The following is a 23,707-nucleotide window of genomic DNA, read 5'->3' as shown; positions in this document are numbered from 1 at the left end:
CTTTGATGAATTGCACATTTTGGATTTTATAATCATCAAGTTGGGTGAATTTAATTTTATTTAATTTAAATATGAACATATTAATTATTGATGGAAATTAAACAGGAATTGTGAATTGAAGACGGTTTGATTGGCACGTTGAGACTTGAGATGAATCAAGTCTATCATCTAGAAATTACTAATAGTGACAAAGCTAGTATCGGTAATAGTTGACTAGTATTCGTACGAGCCTAACATAATAGACATTTAGAAAATAAATCACTTATTTATTAATGAGTAAATATCCAAAATGGTCCATCGACTATAGCTAAATTCACAAATTGGTCTTCAATTTTCAATTTCAACCAATTAAGTCCTTAACTTTGTAATTTTAACACAATTTGGTCCTCTGTCTATTTGACCGTTTGTTGACTGTGATTTTTGAGGATATATATATAATTTCATGGTCCATCATCGGTTTTTTAAGGTTCCGGTTGTATTTCCAGACCGCACTGTTACATTCGAATCCACTGCCGAAAGCAATCTACCAAATTCGGTCGCCTTTCTTCATCCTCCCTTTGGATTCAATGTAGTTGAGTTCGTACCAGAGCGAAGATGACGACGTGTTTCCGAACCGGTGCAACGTCATCCTGAAGGCCTCCACGTGCTCCGACGAAGCTGAAGGTTCTTCTGGAGATCGTTGATCACAGTCAACATATGGTCAAATAGATGGAGGACCAAATCGTGTCAAAATTACAAAGTTAAGGACTTAATTGGTTAAAATTGAAAATTAAGAACTAATTTATGAATTTAGCTATAATCAAGGGATCATTTTGGGTATTTACTCTTTATTAATTTCTCTTTTCGTTTTTCTCCACAAAGCTAAGTTTGCAAGTAACGGGATTAGTCAACTCATGATACTACCACAATAATAAAGATAGAAAAAGGAGAATTGACTTGTAAGCACTTATGATTTAAGAAACAATTGTCACTATCTATTCCTTACCCATCTCGTTAAAAAAACATTTCGGGGTGTTTAGTAAATAATTGTTAGTTGATAACGGATAGTTGTTAGCTAATTGAGTTAATTGATTTGATTAATTAATTGTAGAAAAATGTTTGGTAAATTAGTTGTTAACTGATAGTAGATTACATGCAAAATAACTTTCTCAAAAAGTTATTTTGAACAATTTTTTTAATTTTAACATTTTAGAACAATAAGCTATTACAAAAAGTCAATTAATCAAACACTCATATTAATTGTTTAACTAAGTCAAACAGCTAATAAATTAAAATTAACTGATAAGCTAACTATTTACCATACATAGCATTCAAAAACTTACTCATAACCTTTTTGATTGGCCTATCGCCCTATCTTAGTTTACCCTGTTTTTAGATTTTTTTGTTATATATCCATATTTCTTATTACAATACAATTAACTAGGTTAAATATAATAACTTTTATATTTTACTTTTTTTGTACTTTAACAAATGTATTATAATTACATACTCCGTATAAAAAATGGAATTAAACATCCCAATCATCAAATACTTTTCTTAAATGCACCGTACCATCTAGTCTAACTATTGGAAGGTAGATACCAACCAGGACCACATATAGCCGTGTGAACGACATTGTTTTTCTCTTAGCACTCGAATATTTTACATTAATATTTTGAATTAAACAACAGGAACAAAAAAATCTTATTTAAAAGTAACGAATTACTTTATTCCAAGATCTGGTGATCAATAATCTCATTAAATAATAAGTGATTCATAGTCAAATATATAATTCAGACATTATTCTGAGAGAAGTTTTCAACAAGTATAGTATATATATAACAATGTTTATTATATTCAAATTTTAAATTCTTTTAAGTACGACCAAAAAAAGTCAACAACTATATATATATATATATATATATATATATAGATGTGTATTCAGACGAGGACAAGTATATTATAGAGGACTGTGAGGACAGATGTAGTGTGTGCCATTAGCAGGTATTTCGTGTGCATGACCGAATGTAGTCGTGTGCCACAGTTTGTATGTCGCGCGCTAGATTTGTTAATTTATAGAGCATGGGTTCGAAACCTAATGTTTACATTTATTCTTGTGTGCCATTATGTATTAAGTTGTGTGCCTGGTATAAATTTGTTGTGTGCCCATTATTTGTCCTCACAGTCCTCTATATATTGTTGTCCTCATTTGAATTCAACCCTATATATATATATATATATATATATAGTGATATAATCGTTTGATATCTAAGCGCTAAACTCAAACGAAGACTCATTCCATCCGAATCCTAATTAAATTGGAGAAAATGAAGCCAGGGTCGAGAATTCAAAGATGGACAACATTATTGAGATGATGTATGATGACGCATGTGGTCTATGTATACATGTGTTGACGTTAAGCCTTGGATTGATTAGTCTTATAAATCAAATTATAAAATTACGGCAAATTATTGTGTGGACCAGGTGTATAGATCATAACAGAAAGTATATTTTTAATATACTAAATGTACATTATTTGTGTATTGAATGTACATTATATAATATAATCTATATTCAGTACATGAATAATGTATTTTTTCTGAATACAATTTACATTTTTAATATATTAAAAATATATTATGTGTACTGAATGTACATTATTTGAAAGTATGGTTCAAACAGTTGTGTACGTGAACCATGGTCCAAACAACAATGATGGTAGAATTACTATACTATACCTTGCTCATAACAACAAATATTGCTTTGTCTTGGGGCAAATTATACGGTGGACCGCGGTCCATAATGCATTGTGGTCCAGACATCAAATATACACTGCAGTTTTATTTCAACACAACTACAGTATCATTTTGACATAAATACAGTTTCGCTAAACAATATACACTCAAATATGAGAAATTGTTATTCAGTTTCATTTTGTATACACTGCAATTTTATTTCAACACAACTACAATTTCATTTCAATTCAATTACAGTTTCATTTAATAATATAAAAATAAGACAGTGTCATTTTAGATACACTATAACGTCTGTCGTTTTGGACCATGGTCCACAGTATAATTGATGTTGTCTTGGCCTGGATGGTCGACTTAACATGGACTCATTGCATTATGATTTTTAACGTATAACGACAATAATACATAAAATTAAATAATCCCATTTGTATTATTTTATTTTATTTATTTATTTATATTATTGTCCATATCTCAGAATCATCTACAGTTCTGCACCCACTAAACTACTATAAATTCCCAGGTCTCATATTTCTTTTATCCCATTAAACCATAACCCACACTTATTAGCTTAAGCTACAATCATGGCCGAGGTATATAATTATCATCACTCTTTTTGTTCTTCCATAGAATTTTTTTTTTATTATTAATTTCATTTCACTTTATATTATATGAAGCTGAATTTATTTATTTTTGTGTGTTGGATCAGCTAAAAGTGGTGATTAAGCTTGAGGTGAATGGGGAGAGGCCAGCTTCATTAGCAAAGAGGATGGGAGTGGGTATGTTGAAGGCGATGCTGCCATTCGAATGCGTATCAAAACCCTTTAAGCACAGTGCTCCCGAAAATAAAAGCAAAGCCATGCAGATTGCAGTAGGATTCCATGGTGAGTGTTGAGTATATAATATATAGAGTTAATACCTCTGAGGTCCTCTGAGTATAGTAGTTTTGCCACGTTCAGCCCTGAACTTTTAAATTGACCATTTGTGGTCTTTCGACTTTCAAATTTAACCATTCGTGGTCCATGTTAACCACCCATGGTCCTTCAAGTTTCGAAATTTAACCAGTAGTGGTCCTCATGAAAGGATCATAGATGGTTAAAATTTAATAGTTGAAGGACCATGTGTGGTTAACTTGGACCACGAATGGTTAAGTTTGAAAGTCGAAGGACCACATATGGTCAATTTGAAAGTTTAGGACTAAACATGGCAAAACCACTATACTCGGGGACCTTAGATGGTATTAACTCATAATATATATAAATATATACTTGCAATCCAACTATCAGCTTAAGTTTTTAGTTGAGATAGAATACATTCTTTAATTTGGTATCAGAGCCATGCTAAATTAAAGGTCATGGGTTCGAATTTCCGCATTCCATCAAAAGTAATCACATCCAACTATCAGCTAAGATTTTTAGTTGAGATATCAAACCAGCTCGACCATCACACCAACAATCCAATAAACTTGGTTGGAGTTGCCCAACACATTATACGAAAGTGCGTTATGAGTGAAATATATCTCGTAACCTTAGCCAACAAAGTAGTTTATCCTAGACTCAAACCAAGAAGATCGACTAATAGGTGGCTCCCACCAAAAGTCAAACTCATAATGTTGTTGTTACCAAACCAGCAACTCAATTAACTCGACTGGGTTGCCCTATTCCTAAAAGTTGTGGGTGCGTGCAGATGTGAATTCGGCGGCACTGGAAGGGGACGGAAAGGATGAGCTGGTTGTGAAAGGAAGAATCGATCCGGTGGAGCTGGTGACGGTGCTGAGGGACAAGGTAGGCGGCGCTCATATCAAGAGCGTCGGGCCGGCAGATGATAAGAAAGAGAAAGAGAAGAAAGAGAAAGAGGAGAAAGAGAAGAAAGAGAAAGAGGAGAAAGAGAAGAAAGAGAAGGAGGAAAAGGAAATGATGGAGAAGATGTTCAGTTCTGCATCGGTGTATCCTTGGCCACATCAGCCATTGATATACGAGGTTCCTGATTACAACCCTCGCGGCTGCTTCTCTTTCTGATGATCAATCAATCCATATATATATATATATATATATATATATATATATATATATATATATATATATATATATATACATAGTTGCATTCACATGCATGCAGCATATATGCATGCATGCATGCATGTCTTACATATAGTCTGTTAGCTTAGCTCCCATATATCCTCAAACTTTATATATATATAGTTTTAATCCAGCAGTTTGGGATACTTAATTGGTAATCGAATTGCTAATGCAACTATTGTGTGTATGCTCGTGAGCGTATGTAATATATATACAATTATGTTCTCCTTTTATGTATTTTTTTTTTCATGTTGGTGCAACCACGGATCTACATTGCATGATGCACCAATGACGAAAAGAGGTATTAATTAGTAGTTTACTAGTGAACATTTATTATTGAGCTAGCTTTAATTTTGTGGTGAAATCAAAACATTTGGTTGAGTTTACTATCATTATTAATGCTTGTTGAACAATATATATAATTAATATTCATACATAATTGATGACTCCAGGTGAGAATTACTTAATGATCTTCTCGATTTGCCTTGTTCAATTATTGACAATTTATATTAATTTATTTATTTATAATTCTTTACCACACCGGTTAAGATTATAAAAAGAGTTTTATTTAGAGTATACTTTCAGATAATAATTACAAATTTTTTTGTAAATTACAAATTTTTTTTGTAAATTAAAATATCGTGTTCATCGTAATATGTACGCATACATATATGACAGAAGACTGATCAAAGGAATTTTTTTTGAACAAATCAAAGGAAATTCTTGTCTGGAACTCGCAACGTCGCAACCTTAGAAGGCTCTGGGGAAAGTTTCGATAAGGATCGGAGTTGAGTATTGAACGGACGGAGTTAGGTTGGCCATTAGTTAGTATTATGTTGGGTCCTACCTAATTAAATCTGATGTGACTTATGTTTTAGCCTCTTTCCTACTAACGATGTTGATTTTTATTTTATTTTTTTATTTTTGGTAAATAATTATTTAAGATTTTTCTTTAAATCAAAAAGTCTAGGTTTGCATTTTACAGTTTTTTGTTAAAAATAATTATTTGTTAGATGTTAATTTTCAAGAAAATTGATATTATTATTATTGTTGTTGTTGTTGTTATTATGGTGTGAGCAACCTCTTTCATTGAAGAGTTAAATAATCAATTTAGATTGCACAAAAATAAGAAGTTAAAAATATAAAATGTGGTCGATTGGATAAAACATAATTTTTATATTAAAATACCACAAGTTAACTCTTACAAATTGAACATTCAATTTTTACAAATACTTCCTCGGTTAAGTCATAAGAATCATATTTTATATTGATATACTATTCTATACAATATTTCATGTGTGTCCAAAGAATGAAATCTAGCATATGCTTATCCAATAAATAATTAATTAGCTCTGAAATGAGTAGATGAGTGTGTGAAGTACGACTCTCATACTTGAATGCGACAATTTTGACAAGTACGATTTTCCTTGATCCTTGTTCTATCGAACTCATCATACATGATTTTCTTGCTGTTTTTCCTGTATGGTTTACTGAGTGCATACCTTACAGTGTTGAAAATTAATTAATTGATCTTATTTATTTATTATTTTTCAGTCAATGCATTTTATTGGATTATTTGGGATAGTATTAAATTGGTAATGTAGTTTTTTTGCTAGGGAAATTTTTTTCCCATTTATTTTAATCTTTTTTTTTTAATTAAAGAAATTTATATTAGAGGTGGATTTAATTAATTTGTTTTCAAATAGTAAGTCTTGTGAAGTCAACCGTGGGAGACACGTTTAGTTGACAACATCAAAGAACGACCCGGCGGAGACTTGAGCTTCTTCAAAGTCTGCCATGGGCCAGTAGACTAGTCCAACCTTATCAATTAAGTTTTTTTTTTTAAATTTTTTTTTAATTTAATACTCCGTAATTTATAATAAAACAATTAAGTTACAATGAACAGGCATCTACTACATACATCATTGAAAAGGATGTTATAGCCCATGATATGATGTTTACAACAGGCAAGGAGGATGATAGGTTCGACATGTCACATGTCTCAGGATATTGACAACTTTTTTTTTTTTTTCAGCTTACTAGTGATCAAGAATTTGTTTAGTCATTATTCATCGAGTCCTTTTTTCAAACAAATATTGATTAGTTACAATAAATACAATGTGAAAATGGGAATTGAGAATTGCTTACTTGTGAATTAAATTGGATACCTATAAACTTTGCAATCATCTTTAAGAACCCTAACTCTCAATATAATGCACATGCTCAAGAAATTGGTGGATGAGGCAAACTGATCGAGGAATGTATTTGAACTTATCTGGTCTCAGGGACAGAGCTAAGAATGGATGGTGCGGGGGCCAACGGCGATTGAAGTACTAAATCAAATACATTGATATCCATTTAACATATTTTAAAATAATCATTACATTGCAAATTTACTAGAATTTATAAAGAATCGATGATTATTTCTTGAAAACAACCATCTTCGCAACATAACATAATATCAATGAATCACACTTGTGTTACACCATCCCAAACGGGTCGGGCCGAGTCGGGTTTGGTCAACTGCCCCAATGCTGGATTCACCCATTGTTGTTGCAAGTAACGAATTGATTAAACATAGATTTTGGAATTAATATTTGTCTGCATAATATATACAATGTGTTGTAATGAATAATAGCCTGACATGTTTCAAATTTTCTGTGATTGTAATTTGTTTGAGGCCAAAATAATTGAGCAAATTAAGGAGAAAATTTAGAAAATATAAATAGTCTTTCATTGTCTTCAAAAAAAATAAAGAGTCTTTCATTGTTGTTGTAGTGTTCTTGATTACCCGTTGGTAACACTAAGGTCGCCCAAAAACTTGGTCAAGTATAAATTGTCAAGCGTGTTCACAAAATTTTAACCACAAGTAGTGAGTCAAAATTTAAAATAAAATAAAATTCGACCATAGTTGCTGAAAATTATTTTTCAAAAATCAGGCAAAACTACATAAAAATTAACATAATGTTAAATCTGTTTACTAGCATTCTCGCCATTTAACCCCTCAATTATAATACTAACTAGTAACTATCAAACCACTGGTCATAACTTCCAAGACGACCAAAATACTTGCCATGTGCTGTGACTGATTATCTGGCTAAGAAACATAGTATATGAGTTTTCACTGTCTCATATTTAGTGTCATCAAGTCAACTGATTCATACTCAGCTCACGTCCAAAGTCGCATATAATTAATGTAAACATAAATGTAAGAAAACATCATCACATGACTATAGACCGTTCTCTTTCTAACAAGCTTACTTAATGCATTTATATAAGATTGTAATTTAATACCATATGAAACATTCTTATAAGTGAATAACAAGCTAGTTTTTAGAAAAATGAAAAGTGATTCGTTATAATTTTTCGATTATTGTATGTGAACATGACATAGCACTGTTGAAAAATATGAGAATTTTTTAATATCCAAAAGTATGGAGGGATTTGATCTAATATGGCAATTCTAATCACTTTGGGGATTTAAATTATTTCATGTTATTATTAACTACCTGTCGAAAGCGATCGGTAACATCATTGACTACCAACAAAGTTTGGCAAAAAACTTGGTCTAGGGCAAGTTGTTATTCTTGTTCATGAAGTCCCGACCCAAATGCCTAGCTAAGGAACATAATGCACAACTTATGGGGTAACCCCAATCAAGTTGGCTGGATAATTGGCTTATTGGTAACTACAAAGTTTCACATTCAACTCTCTTGCGGAAGCTGTCTATTGAACTTATTGATTTTCTGGTCAATGTAGACTGGTTTACCTTCTTGTGATTCTTGTCAGCTAGGGTGATATGATAAGGCAAACTTCACCCGAAGTGCACCTTTTGATAGCGACAATATGCTTTCCCGTAAATCGAAACATACTACACAATTATCCAGTTTTCCATATTTAGTGATATGCATGTACCTATAGTGCGTAGATGAAATCGTCTTAATTGGTTTATTGATGGAGGAAACATATAATCACACCAAAAATACATAGTGGCATGTGATCAAGTCAACCAATTCATATTTGTGTCTGAAGTTCACTTGGTAATCATAAGATTTTATGTTTAACTGCTCACATGAGCTATCTAGCTACTAGCCTTATTGGTTTGAGTTAGTTCATTATTAAAAAAACTTAAACGGGTTTATCTCTTTGTGGTTTTTTGTAAATTAGGGTCACAATGCATATATACTTCATCCAAAGCGCGTAAATCGAAACATAGTACACAACTATTCATTGTTCCATATTTAGTGAGATTGTACTTATAGGGTTTAGATGAAATTATCCGGATTGATTCATCAAGGAAATTTATAACACATCAAAGGTCAACCAATTCATAAATGCGTCCGAAGTCGAATACAATTAATGTAGACAAAAATGTATGAAAATTTTTCCAACACTACAGGCAACATCATCATACTATATGTCTATATCCACACATCTGATCTCTTTCTAAAAAGTAAAAACCTTAATCTCCAGAGTCAATTGCAGAAATTAAAGTTAAGAAAACTTCTGATCTACAAACTTGCATTGTGCCCGCTTATGCTACTTATAATACAGAGAATCATTTTTAGTTATGTAGTTTTGCTATTTTTGATCCTTAATTTAAAATCAATTATTTGTTACAGGCATCAATTTTTTTAGTTATGTAGTTTTCATGAACAAGTTTCCAATCATTATTGTATAGACCATGGTCCACACAATTGTGTGGGCCATAAATAAAAAAATACATTATTTTTAATATACTAAGGGTACATTATTTATGTACATAGGGTACATTTTTTGAAAGTATATTTTTAATACACTAACGATACATTATTTTATATAATGTATTTTCAGTATAAAAATAACGTACTTTTAATATATTAAAAATATATCTGATATTCATTGTCCACACAATTGTATGCACCATGGTCCACGTAATACTTTGCCACAAGTTTCATTTATGGAGCGTTATGCCATGGAACCGTGTTCACCATTCATGGTGAACACGGTTCCAACGGTGTTAGTACACCGTTATCTTTTTTTTTTTTTTTCTTAATTAATTGCGTGTCTTTTCTTCTTCATTTTCACATTTTGCGGTTTCACTTTAATTTGAGATGAACAATGATTTCGGACATTCATAAATTATGAATTCATGCCTGCACATTCACTTTGGAACCATGCCTACACATTCCCGTCCGAAATCACGGACATTCATAAATTATGAATCCATGCCTGCACATTCACTTTGGAACCATGCCTACACATTCACTTTGGAACCATGAGATTATGAATTTTCTGTTATAAGATTATGAATTTTCAGTTATGAGATTATGAATTTTCTGTTATAAGATTATGAATTTTCAGTTATGAGATTATGAATTTTCATAAAATTCATAATCTCATAACAGAAAATTCATAATTTGATCAACGCGCGCCATTAACTCCACATCCGCGAAATTTTTTTTTTTTTTGCCTAAAAACGACGTCGTTTAGCCTTGTGTTCACCATTCTCGGTGAACACGTTTCCAGGACATAATTTGCCTTCATTTATGGTTCCCCTCAAATGGCAGAATATTGGCCTTAGCTTATAAGGGCCCCAATTAATGGATAATCACTATGGGCCTGAACTAAAAGTACATAAAAGTACAATTTTATTCAAAACAATACCTAGAGTTCAATAAATTATTAAAAGAAAACAATACAAAAATGCAAAACCTTCCCTTGCTGGCTTGTTGTGTTCGCAAATCTGAGAAGGCAACTTTTTTTTTTTTTTTTTTTCACTGGAAAATTTACTTTTTGATCGGATATTTGAATTTGTGTATTTTTTTTGGTCAGAAATTTTTATCTCCATAGCTTTAACAAGAATTTTTTTAAAAAAATTGATAAAATAACTTTTTTTTTTTTTGAATGCTACTAGCTCTATTACATTGTAGTATCTGTTCATATACTTTCTCAACACAAAGAGCTAATAATGCCTCCACCGAGGCTCGAACTTACAACCTTCCAAATGGAAGTCCAACCCGGGTACCATTGGACCACATAGTCCTAGTAATATATTTTAAACTCTTTTCGCATTCATATCTCTAATAAAATTCGAACTCCCATACTGCTGCTATCTTCAATTGTGATCTTCTTCATAGGCCATTTTTCCTTGATTTAATAAGGTAATAGGATGCCGTGACCTTCTTGTTCTCCATAACTCAAACGTAGGCGGTAGTTTGTCTTTCAATTCCAAACTAGTTTGGTACTTAATGCCTAATTGATATGTACTTTTAAGTTTTAATCCATCCACCCACCTTTGAAAAATCAGGATTATTAAATTCTGACCATGAAATTGAATACAATTATTTTCAACATTAGTACCACGAATATTAAAACATTTGATCATCAATTTATTTTTGTCATCTTTAATGTATGAGTTTTATTTATTTATTTTACCACATTTAGTCCTTCAGATCAAATCACCGGTATAACATAGTTGAATTGTGTCACATTTTCAGTTCACATTTAATCTTCCCCTTCCCTCTCGTTATGCGGTTGCTAGTAAATAAAAACCTATATATGCAACTATTTTGAGTTATGATCCGTGACAATAACTTATACTTTTGGTTCACGAAATGTAAATTATACGCAGACAAAGAGATTGCACTACTAGTCTTTATGCTTACATCCTCCATTCTAAGTTCTAAAATTCATAGTTCCTTAACAAATATGTTAACAACCCAAGAAATTTGAAGACATGGTCGGTTTGACTTCACTGCGGCTAACCATTTTATTTTTGGCCCCGTGACTTTAATTTGGTTATATATCCGACTAAATGCACCATCCAACGGCTTTTCGATCGATTATGTTATAGTATGTTACACAATATCTTTCTAGTTTAGTATATATATTTTGTGTAATTTGTAGATTATTACATATAAGCAAAATGTATTCAATTCATATCTCTGAATAATAACAACTAACGAGTTTCCATCTATTATTAAAACAAAAACAAATGAATAAATGCACCATAGATGAATAATAATTAATAATGGATAATATTGATGCAAAATTGCAAATTAATATTGAATGATTAAAGGAAATAAATGAGCTTGGTATGAAAGTAAATAACTAATAATTGTGTACTAAGTGGCATATAAGTTAGTGACAATAATATTTTATTTTTTTGGTCACTGGTCGAGACAGTCAGACAGAGAGGAGTGACAATGATATACTTCACCTAAATAATAACCCATAAGTGATAAGTTATACGGAGTACTTTTTAAAGATTATATCAAAAACTAAATTAAAAACACCATTATATTATTCTTGTTAACCGAATGATTAAATCTGGAATTAACTTTTAATTCCATTTAGCAATTTCAATGTCTAGATACAGTTATTGGCCATGAAGCAGTCAGAGACACTTTCCATGTCATTGCCATGAAGATGACCGGAACTTTGGGTCCCATAAGTTTTCGTGTGTGTACAAATCTTTATGACGCTGCGGTGGCAGTGCAATTATTGCGGCTAGGATAGCCGGAGGACGATGCTTCTTTGTTCTATCCATCTTCTTGAAGCCTTTTCACAAACCACACTACGACCAGGCCAACGCCATTAATTAATCGTCTATAAATACTTCTAAAATCCTTCATTCTTTAGCAAACACCACACCACATCTCTCTCTCTCTCTCTCTCTCTCTCTCTCTCTCTCTCTGTGTAACATCATCGTACGCAAAACCCAGAAAATGAAGGTACGTAATAATGCGAGAAAACAAACCAATTAAGTTAAATTAGCATGATTAGTGATCTTGGCAGCTTTAATTTGATAGATGTTTGATGGGTTTCGTTTTGTGTTCAATTTTTCTGCAGCAAAAGGTGGTCATTAAGCTTTCTATGAGCAATCATAAGTCTCGTGCCAAAGCCTTGAAGATCGCCGTCGGTCAGCAAGGTAAGAACTAACTAAGAACGTTTTAAGGATGAAAATATGAAACAATCTAGCTTGATTCCGACAGCAATATAATTGTGTTTTTTTAATGTTCAGGAGTGGAGTCTGTAGCGATAAAGGGGCAGGAAAATAACCAGTTAGAGGTGGTGGGACAGGTGGACGCGGTGGTGCTGGCCACTCTGCTAAGGAAGTGCTTGGGCAAGGCGGAGCTGGTGAGCGTTGGGGCCGCCGGCGCCGGCGACAAAAATGCAAACAAGGCCGAGACTCCGGCGGCCCAAGTGCAACATGGGTATATCTACCCTTCTTATTCCCAGTACGCGGTGGCGTATGACCCCTCGGCGTACCACTACATGTATTAATAAACCATTAGCTATTAGGACTTAGGAGTTAGGAGTATTACCCCTACTATTAGATGTAGATTTGTTCTGTAATGCAACGCAGTAATAAATGGAATAATGGAGATTATATACAATTAAAGAAGAAAAGATGATTAGGTAAGGCTTTGATTGCATACTATTTCCGACGGTATTTACCAAATTCATACTCCACCTACTTAATTATTCTTTTTCCAACAATTATTTACATTCATCACAAGTTGACCACTCTAAGAAGTGGAACTTGCTCCATCCACTTCACTATTCTTTTCATGACAATTATTTGCATTGGTTATACGGTGACTATACACACTAAGAGTCAAACTTGTTCTATCCGATCCACTTGACTATTTTTTCGGTACAATATAATTATTTGCATTGACAACAAGGTAATCGCTCTCACTGGAAGTCCAATTAAACTTATAACCTTGTGATTATCAAGTCAACAACCTAATCAACTTGGTTGGAATTTTCTCTAACTAGCCGCCAAGGCAGCTTGCATTCTACATATGTTCCTAGCTATATAGGGATGGCATTTTTTATTCGCCCTGCTAATATATATCCACCTCGCATAGATTGAATTTTTGTAGGTGATAGTGGATAGTATGTCAAGGTGGGTCTTAACCAATTTATTTCACAGTGTATATATATATATATATATATATATATATATATATATATATATATATATATATTTATATTTCTTGAGATTTCTTAATTTATCCTTAATTATATATATATGATTATTCAGAGTTTTCAAAAAAATATATATATGATTATTCGGTAACTTTCCCGTTAAATATTATTTCTCAGTTTTCGTTAATTCACCATTAACATTGCTTCAAAAGAAAAGCACACAAATCCTTATAAAATTCGAATATTAAGTTCTTAATAGAAGAGTTAATTCCAGCAATGATCCTCCGACTATGTTGATTTTCCAAAATTAGTCCCTGACTTTTAATTTGGACACTTTACGTCCCTTGACTTTCAATTTCTTTCCAATTGAGGTCCTTTCGTCACATTACGGTAAAGTGGACTTTAAATAAAAGGGTAAAGTAGTCATTTCATCTGCCTAATGTATAATTCTTCGTATTTCTTCCTTGTATACGCGACTTCGGACATCAGATTCACTTAATTGCTTAATCCCTAATGAAATTTTGTTCTTCAAGTCGATTTAGGGCTTAAGTAATTAAGTGAATCTGATGTCCAAAGTCGCGCATACAAAGGAGAAATACGAAGAATTATACATTAGGCAGATGAAGTGACTACTTTACCCTTTCATTTAAAGTCCAATTTACCGTAATCTGACGAAAGGACCTCAATTGGAAAGAAATTGAAAGTCAAGGGACGTAAAGTGTCCAAATTAAAAGTTGAGGACAAATTTTGAAAAATCAATATAGTCAGAGGACCATTGCTGGAATTAACCCTTAATAGAACTATAACCCACAAATCTTTATAAAATTATAACTCACAATTAGTCTAATTCTAATATTAAAATCTAATATTAAAGTCTTAAAAGAACTCTAACCCACAAATCCTTATAGAATTATAACTACATGTACCATTATTCTATATATTAAGTCATTGCCCACTAATTAGAAGTACAGACCTAAATTATTATGCAACACAATATCAACGGAGAATTCTGTGTTAAGACTTAGTCTCATCAGGCACTAGGAATTCTGCAGGTATGTTTGTACATCTCCTATCATGTTTTGTATAAACAAATTGCTGATGCAATATGCCGAATTGCTGGTACCCCCTCAAACTCAACCTTCTACTAGAATATCCTCAAACTATATTAGTATATATTTAATATCTTATACCCTAATCTTTATTTACTCTCAAATATAATATTGCATTGATATACTTTTTAAAATACTTATTTAAAAATAAACATTGAGTATTATTCTAATCGCGCAATTAAAATAACATATATCATGACTCATGAGTCCATCTTACTACATGGACTCTAATCCTCGGTAAAGCATTGTGGATTGATTCTGAAAGACTCTGGATCTGAATTTGGGCTTGGACTACCAAATGAAAGAAATTGGGTTTAGCCCATTAAATAAAGTATTTTTCGGGGTTTACTTTTTTTTTTTTTGGTTAATTTTTTATGCGGAGTTCAACGTGTATCCAACAGAACACGCCAGTAATTTCGTTGTCGTATATTCGAAAGCCTCGCTGGAAGCTCTGCAAATTTGCATTCTTCTCTTCTCTTTCGCTTCCTTTCCGTTTTCTTCCTGTTCAAAAAAAAAAAAAGATAGAGAGAGAATCTCTCTGGCCTGATCTCTCTCACACGTCTTCACAATCATTATTGTTTTCATCATTATTATTTTGAATTCAAGCGCAGATACAAATTTTCATTGATTCATCGCAATTCAGATCTCCTTCGTCGCTAAGCCGGAGCTAAACGATGTCGTACGCCTACCTCTTCAAGTACATCATCATCGGCGACACCGGTAACTTTCCTCCGTTTATATGCTATTTTTCGTTTTACGCTGTCTGCTTTGACTCAGGAATTTACAAATTTACTTCTGAATTGACGGTTTTCTGCATGGATCGAATGTTGAATTTACTATGAGTGAATTTTGCTTATAATTTTGTTAGTTGGATTCATTTAGTGTTTATAGATCTCTGGCCTTGTGCTACGTTAACCGGAGAAATTATTTCATAGCTGGCTAAAAGTTCTGTTAAAACGGGTATGGATCCGATTAGTATGCTGTAATAGAAGCTAAAACTTGACATTGGTATTTTCCTTAACTCAATAATACATACGTAAAAATTTACATGTTCTCAATGAGCCATATCTTAAAACTGTTCATAGGTATATTCGGAGTGATGCTATTTTTGTATATGCATTGACCTCTATGCCAGAAATGTATGCAAATGTTCAAAGAAATATAATTCACGAAATGAATATTTTGTTGCACAGGAGTTGGGAAATCATGCCTTCTTTTGCAATTTACTGACAAACGTTTTCAACCTGTGCATGATTTGACCATTGGTGTCGAATTTGGTGCTAGAATGATTACAATTGACAACAAGCCAATTAAACTACAGATTTGGGACACGGTTAGTTTCTTCCTTTTCTAGTAAATGTGACATTTGTAAGTTGTGACAGCTTCTTCCTTATGGTTCAGGGCTAATGCCATATGTTGGTCACAAGGAATCTAATACTGAGTACATTCTTTCAGCAAATGTTTTGAATTCTACCATTGTTCTTATCTAAATACTTTTACCAATTTTGAATATTCCGTTGCAAATGAGTTGATTCTGATTGTACCCATCACCTGTTGCTTCAGGCTGGTCAAGAATCATTTAGATCTATTACAAGGTCTTACTACAGAGGTGCTGCTGGTGCATTACTAGTTTATGATATCACAAGGTATAGATACTGTCTGGATTATCTGAGCTTTTCCTGTTATTCTTGAATCTGTTTAGCTTTTTAGTGACATTTTATTTTATATAGTAAACTTTTAAGAAAGGTCTGACCTCTAATCAGTAATTAACCTTTGGTATATTCATCTTAATAATTATTTTTTGGGAAATTGTTACTGTACTAGTGATGAGTATTGATTTTGTTTCTCATCTTTCTTAAATATCTTTAGGCGGGAAACTTTTAACCACCTTGCTAGTTGGTTGGAAGATGCAAGGCAGCATGCAAATGCAAACATGACAGTAATGTTGATAGGGAACAAGTGTGATCTTGCTCACAGAAGAGCTGTTAGCACAGAGGAAGGCGAGCAGTTTGCCAAGGAAAACGGTTTAATATTTATGGAGGCCTCTGCTAAAACAGCACAGAATGTGGAGGAGGTGAATCTTCGCTTAACCACTGATGCCTCTTGACTTGTGTCAGGAATTTTCTTACGTTTCTTAAAAGATTGAAAGTTGGATGCTTATGCTTTTTGTTTTTCTTTTTTTTTTTTTGGTAGGCATTTATCAGAACCGCCTCAACAATATATAAGAAAATACAGGAGGGAGCTTTTGACATATCCAATGAGGTAATCTTATCTTTAATATGTGCATATCTCAAACTTAATATTTATTTATATATGCATAGTTTATTAGTGATCACATATGTATTATATCTTTTTAAAAATTTTATTTATTAAGTAATGAAGTACTTCGGCTTTGATTCAATATGCAAGTGACTAACTTGTACTGATACTTTGGTGGCTGCATTGTGTTTGGGTCTTGCCAAATCTATTGAGGGAGGGGAAGAAAGTAGAAGTGTCAGGGATTGGTGTGTGGTGGGGTTTTGAAAGTTTCCCTTTTTTCCTTTCTTAGTTTTCTCGTCATGTTTTTCATTAACATGTGTCAGGGATTGGTAACCAATAGAAATCTCATATTTAACCTATATGTATGTTCTAGTATCATAATTAAGCTCTTACTTGAACGAATGTTCCATTTTAGGTCATTTTTAATGTCATCATTTCAAGTAAACAAAACTCTGGCTCTAATGCTGCGACTTTGGTTTCTTTATTATGCAGTCTTATGGGATAAAGGTTGGTTATGGTGGCATCCCGGGTCCATCACTCGGAAGAGATGGAGCTCCTGCTCCAGGAGGGGGTTGCTGCAGCTGAAAATGGGACGTAATTTCTTTTTAGTAAATGCTTGTTTCGTTGTTAATTCGTGACTAATTGTTCTTTGTTTTTCAATTGTTCAAAAGCTTACATGTATAAGTGGTGTATAATGTAATACAACAGCCAGCATTATGGATGTGAATAGATTGCTTCAAATTAGCACATGCCTTACACTTAAATCCAGAATCCTGCTTATTTCGAGAATTACTACCATTCTCAATAAATAAAATAAATCACGAGTTTTGTTGAACGGTCTACAAGTTTTTCACAGTTGTATGAATAATGACGAGCACATGATAGTTAGAGAACTTAGGAGCATTGAATCTGGTGCTTGGGCTTATCGATTAATGGCATGATGCAGTGCATTCACTGCCCGGGCATTTGGTTTATGGTCTGCTGTTCACGTGGGGTGCCCATTTTGTGCCGTTTTCGTCATCCACTTAATGAACCAACATCCTCTGAGGAGGACCTGCAAATTAGGGACATATGATATTATGATTGGAGGGAGAATGGGTGGTGAAAATTTCAGCCGTTAATTCTAAACAGTAAACAGTATGGCCGTCTATGAATGATAGATGGGCAAAACAATATGGATCGTCTACTAGTATTTGTCTCTTTCCCTATCCTGCTTGTCTACAGCACAATACTAAAGACCAAGACTTTCACTTTAAGAGTTTTTTTTGAGTAACGAGGGAAATCTACATGTATTATCCGAGTGTGTACCAGGTAAATCTGATCTTGTAATCTTAATTGACAAAAAATTACGAGAAAATTAGTTTAGGTTGTTCATAACTCATACTTATTGGCTCAAACCAAAAAGGCTAACAAGATATCTCGGTTACCAAATTTACATCTTGACTAATTTGTAAGGTTTGCATGGCTGGAAACAGGATACACCAACTTTGCTTGTGATGAATGATGATGATATCATATCATAAACAAACCCTCCAAAAAGTCACTTGCAAGTTGGCATTTTGTGACAGAACCACCATGCTTAATTGCTCATAATCAGCTAAATTATTATTATTATTACTTTTACTTCATAAAATACTTCTCCCCAATCATATAGGCTTTGTTTGGTAACATAGTTAACTTATCAGTCAATTTTGACTTATTTAATCATTATTAGCGGTTTGATTTGTTAAAAAAATATTTGATTAATTAATTTTTTGTAACAATTTAGCGTTGCACTTCAAAAAATTATTGAAAGTATTTTTTTCGTTAAGCTTTTGAGAAGTCATTTTTACATATAATCAGCTATCAGCTAACAACTAATTTACCAAACATTTTTCTATAATCAGTTAATGTTGTCAACTAGTCAAACTCACTAAACACCCCATAATTTGGCCAATAAAACAATATAGTATATATAATATAAAGATATATAACTAACGGTGCAAAGGAGCCCAATAGATATTTTCAGTAATCACAAGTCACATGTGATCATATCATGTGTATTTTTCATATAAAATAAAACAAGTATTCCCCACCCTGATTTGTTGCTCTAAACTTTCAAATATACCCTTGGTCACGCATATGCTAGCCGCTGGTTTGGAAGGGCAAACCATAAATGTCGACAAATTTTTGGGCAATTAGGTAATAGGTGTCACCTATTTGAACACTTACTATAAAAGGACGCCTAGTTTCTGTCCAAATTTCAACAGAATCACTCGCTTCCACACACTCCAAAGTCCGCAGAGAGCTCAGAGTGGTAGCGCGGCGTTAAAATGGCAGCAGCGACGATCGGAGGTCTGTCGTCTCCGTATACCGGCGTTGGCGAGAGAATCGACGGTGATGTTAGCAAGGCGTCGTTCCGGAGGTTGTCGTTCGCGTCGTCTCATCTCTCTGGCGATAAGCTGACGCCATTGCCTCCTCGACGGCTTCGTTCCGGCGGTAAATCCGCGGAGGTTCGGACTGCTCCGTTCATCGTTTCTCCGAAGGCTGTTTCCGATTCGCAGAATTCGCAGACTTGTCTAGATCCTGATGCTAGCCGAGTAAGCACTCAATCGTTTCATATAAGCGTGTTTACTGCCAAAGTTATTTATATAAATATGTCTTTTGCATGTATGTATTAATGTATACACGCAGTACATCGATGTCGATATTAATGCCTATTATCATAATCGCAAACAAAAATTTGATGTGTGTTTAATGAATTTTTACCTTGATAGATATTCTTTTCAAATCATTATGAAATTAAAATACTGATTCTCATTAGAAAGTCTGAATATTATATGAATCTCTATGTGATGTGTGTTGTTCATTGCTTTAGTTTGAAGTTTTTTTACAGCTCGTTTCCAGATCCAACATCCTCTCCATCTTCCTGCATTTATTACTATTATATTCAGAAATAACTCATAGAGGTATTTTATTGTGCGTATTTCTATATTTAAACAAATTTATAGAGATACCTCATTTGCAAGCAGCTAGTTTTTTTTTTTTTTTTTAGCAGAGCATTTTTGTCAGGTGCAATTAGTATCTCGTGATATTTCAATTGCTTCTTTTCTGCATTTTTTTGGTTCAACTATGTGCTCTGTGTATGTTATGGTTTATGTCTTATGAGTCTCTAAATTATATTTCTCTCAACACTTGATTTTTGTGTTTAATATAATGTTAAAGATGGTATAACCAATTCTGATTCCAATAGAAATAAGAAAATAGTAAAGTTGAATGATTTGTATGTTCACCAATAAAGCTGACTGATTTGTTTGTTCTAGACAAAAAGACATTTGATTATTCTTTTCTTTGGCAAAGCAATGTTTAAGCTATTTTTACATGGGAACAAACTGCAAGCATTTGATTATACTGTTTTGAATAAAAAGAAGCAAACACTCATCTTTCCCTCCTGACTTTAAGCACTAAAGAGGCATTAACTTCACATGAATAAGAATTTTAATGGCTTTTGTCCATTTAATGTATCACAGAGTGTCTTGGGAATTATCCTCGGAGGTGGTGCTGGGACCAGACTCTATCCTCTCACAAAGAAGCGTGCAAAGCCAGCTGTTCCACTTGGAGCAAATTATCGTCTAATTGATATCCCTGTGAGCAATTGCTTGAACAGTAACATATCCAAGATCTATGTTCTTACACAATTTAACTCTGCATCACTTAATCGTCACCTCTCACGGGCATATGCAAGTAACATGGGTGGTTACAAAAATGAAGGCTTCGTGGAAGTTCTTGCTGCCCAGCAAAGTCCTGAGAACCCCAATTGGTTCCAGGTATGCACTTCAATCATCATCATACCAATGTAATTGCTGTCAATAGGAATGATTCAGCTGCATTATTATTATTCATACATAATTTGTATAGTAGTTCTTTTCTTGTTTTAATTGTATAGTTTGAGGATTATATTAATGACCACCAATTGTTGAAACCTAAATGTAAAATTTTCACGACTCAGGAATATTACTGGAGTTAAATGTGTTATGATAAATAATCTATGGAAGTGTTACTACTGAGTCCATAATGCCATAAAGTGACATGCTATTCTATTATCTGGCAGGGTACTGCTGATGCAGTGAGACAATATCTATGGCTTTTTGAGGAGCACAATGTTCTTGAATTCCTGGTTCTCGCCGGAGATCACCTATACCGAATGGATTATGAGAGGTTCATTCAAGCCCACAGAGAAACAGATGCAGATATTACAGTTGCTGCACTGCCAATGGATGAGAAACGTGCCACTGCCTTTGGTCTCATGAAGATTGATGAAGAAGGAAGGATTATTGAATTTGCAGAGAAACCAAAAGGAGAACAGTTGAAAGCTATGAAGGTAAAAAAAATTAATAAAGGCGCATTCATACATTTAGGTAATGGATTTTGAGTTCTAATATGTTAAATAGATAAAGAAATTTCTGTTTCTCTCCTTTCAGGTTGATACCACTATTTTAGGTCTTGATGATAAGAGAGCTAAAGAGAGGCCTTATATTGCAAGTATGGGAATATATGTTGTAAGTAAAAATGTGATGGTTAACCTACTTCGACAAAAGTTCCCTGGAGCAAATGATTTTGGAAGTGAAGTTATTCCTGGTGCAACATCCCTTGGATTGAGAGTATGTGCCTTCCCTCCTAAAATTCTTTTTGCCATCCGTATTCTAATATGAGACTTCTCAAAATACACTGCAACATACCTTTATACAAGTTTTAGTGCAATAGGCAAATGAAATTTGCCCATGAATGTCAGCGCATCAATCAGTAACTCTATGTGAAGTCTCACTGTTTATCTGTACAGGTGCAAGCTTATTTGTTTGATGGCTACTGGGAAGATATTGGTACAATTGAAGCCTTCTATAATGCCAATTTGGGAATCACAAAGAAGCCTTTACCAGATTTCAGGTAAGTATTGTAGACTGATTTCTTGACTGTGCTGCTTTAATTTAAAGCACTGACAGTCTTCAATGCCTTCTTGAAGCTTCTATGACCGATCAGCTCCCATTTACACTCAACCTCGATATTTACCTCCTTCTAAAATGCTTGATGCTGATGTCACAGACAGCGTTATTGGTGAAGGTTGTGTAATCAAGGTAAGTGAATTGAACTTTGGTTGTAAATCCTTACATATTATAATTTGTTTGGTGCAACCTTATACTGATCTAGTTTGCCCACCAGGAAAAGAAAGAACCATCATAATTAGTGTGATGCTTCTACTTTTTCCAAGAGGCTTAAAACTATTTTGATCTGAGAGTTCACTTGTTTTTATTGGATTCTGTTTCAGTACATCATGACTAACCTTACTCTACACAGTACTATGGAACCTATATGGTCTGTCTTCACAAGTGTGTTGTTGGTGCAGAACTGTAAAATTCACCATTCTGTGGTTGGACTTAGATCATGCATATCGGAGGGAGCAATAATAGAAGATACATTATTGATGGGAGCAGATTACTATGAGGTAATCATCCATGTAGATAGTTGGGCTAAATTTGGCTTTTGGGCAAGATGTGATATTTTATTAGTTCATAATCTAATGGATATCATACTCTTTGTTGCTATGCTTCTTTCTTCCTTTAGCAATTTATAGCCATTTTCACATCCTTTGGTTTCTTGCTTCAGACGGATGCTGACAGGAGGCTTCTGGCTGCAAAGGGAAGTGTTCCAATTGGAATTGGCAGGAATTCACACATCAAAAGAGCAATCATTGACAAGAATGCTCGTATTGGGAATGATGTGAAGGTTCGATATCAAATAGTTTTCTGCTCTTCCCCTCTTTTTGCTTTTAAAAACTTGGCCATTAATCTAGTGAACAAGTTTATGCTCAATCTTCCTGTGCACGTGTAACATAAAGAAGCATCTAACTTGACTCTTGATTGTTTCAGATCATTAACAGTGAAAATATTCAAGAAGCAGCTAGGGAAACTGAAGGATATTTCATTAAAAGTGGGATCGTCACAATCATCAAGGATGCATTGATTCCCAGTGGAATCATCATCTAGAAGTACTTAAAAAGAAGTATTTGAAAATCATATGTACATGTAGTGTAGCCGTTAGAGAGACTAATGGTGCATCCTGTTAAACCTTCATTTTAGTTCTAAATTTTTAAATAATAAAGCATCATCGTCATCTCTATGACGCTTTTTTCCCAGCCTAAGGCATTTAATTGGGGGATTTGGGGCTAGGATTGAGATGATAGGCAAATACAGGTATAAACTCTTGAACCAACTTCCCTCAAAGCTATTTGATGCCTCTTTTGTTTTGCTACCAGCCGGCATTACAAAAGATTTCCTCCTTCACATATACGAATAACGTGGAAGATATAGCCCACTCAGACAAAGAGTCCTAAGCCACAAACAGAGCAGCATTTAGTACAATAAATCTATACCTTCGTTTCCAGTTGCCTATATGTTTGTGTGTGTATCTATATGTATAAATTTAGATACATACAAATACAATTATTTTATTTTTTTGGAGTACTACTAACTCTGTTAGAATGTAGTAGTATCTATTCATAGTTACTTTCTCAACCTATTGAGGCACAAAGAATCAATACTACCCCCCACCCCTGGGGTTCAAACCCATGACCTTCCAT

General features: G+C 33.6%; 4 protein-coding genes across 5 annotated transcripts; all 4 read left to right on the top strand.

Moving 5' to 3' along the window:
• The first annotated feature begins 3,221 nt into the window (after nt 1-3,221).
• Nucleotides 3,222-5,059, top strand: LOC109155777 (heavy metal-associated isoprenylated plant protein 39-like). 2 transcript variants are annotated; one of them, XM_019303425.1, is made up of 4 exons: nt 3,222-3,322; nt 3,439-3,613; nt 4,416-4,761; nt 4,806-5,059. In XM_019303425.1, the coding sequence occupies exons 1-3, from the start codon at nt 3,314-3,316 to the stop codon at nt 4,745-4,747; spliced, it is 516 nt and encodes a 171-aa protein (XP_019158970.1). In that variant the 5' UTR covers nt 3,222-3,313; the 3' UTR covers nt 4,748-4,761; nt 4,806-5,059. The 2 variants fall into 2 exon arrangements, with proteins under 2 accessions (XP_019158970.1, XP_019158969.1); XM_019303424.1 differs by having other exon boundaries at nt 4,416-4,777; nt 4,822-5,059.
• A 7,343-nt stretch (nt 5,060-12,402) lies between these two features.
• Nucleotides 12,403-13,232, top strand: LOC109155771. Its single transcript, XM_019303419.1, has 3 exons — nt 12,403-12,522; nt 12,641-12,719; nt 12,813-13,232. Exons 1-3 carry the CDS (start codon nt 12,517-12,519, stop codon nt 13,073-13,075), a joined length of 348 nt encoding a protein of 115 aa, XP_019158964.1. The 5' UTR covers nt 12,403-12,516; the 3' UTR covers nt 13,076-13,232.
• A 2,005-nt stretch (nt 13,233-15,237) lies between these two features.
• Nucleotides 15,238-17,858, top strand: LOC109156194 (ras-related protein RABB1c-like). Its single transcript, XM_019304076.1, has 6 exons — nt 15,238-15,555; nt 16,029-16,168; nt 16,399-16,481; nt 16,705-16,909; nt 17,029-17,097; nt 17,587-17,858. The coding sequence occupies exons 1-6, from the start codon at nt 15,510-15,512 to the stop codon at nt 17,677-17,679; spliced, it is 636 nt and encodes a 211-aa protein (XP_019159621.1). The 5' UTR covers nt 15,238-15,509; the 3' UTR covers nt 17,680-17,858.
• Nucleotides 17,859-19,316: 1,458 nt separating this feature from the next.
• Nucleotides 19,317-23,263, top strand: LOC109155915 (glucose-1-phosphate adenylyltransferase small subunit 2, chloroplastic). Its single transcript, XM_019303616.1, has 9 exons — nt 19,317-19,673; nt 20,604-20,900; nt 21,185-21,454; nt 21,555-21,734; nt 21,914-22,017; nt 22,094-22,205; nt 22,475-22,573; nt 22,735-22,854; nt 22,998-23,263. The coding sequence occupies exons 1-9, from the start codon at nt 19,407-19,409 to the stop codon at nt 23,112-23,114; spliced, it is 1,566 nt and encodes a 521-aa protein (XP_019159161.1). The 5' UTR covers nt 19,317-19,406; the 3' UTR covers nt 23,115-23,263.
• The last annotated feature ends 444 nt before the right edge of the window (nt 23,264-23,707 follow it).

The sequence above is a fragment of the Ipomoea nil genome, unplaced genomic scaffold, assembly GCF_001879475.1.
Source record: "Ipomoea nil cultivar Tokyo-kokei standard unplaced genomic scaffold, Asagao_1.1 scaffold2704, whole genome shotgun sequence".
In the NCBI taxonomy this organism is placed as follows: Eukaryota; Viridiplantae; Streptophyta; class Magnoliopsida; order Solanales; family Convolvulaceae; genus Ipomoea; species Ipomoea nil.
Note: the sequence above shows the minus strand (reverse complement) of the source record. Positions and strands in the feature narration are given on the sequence as shown.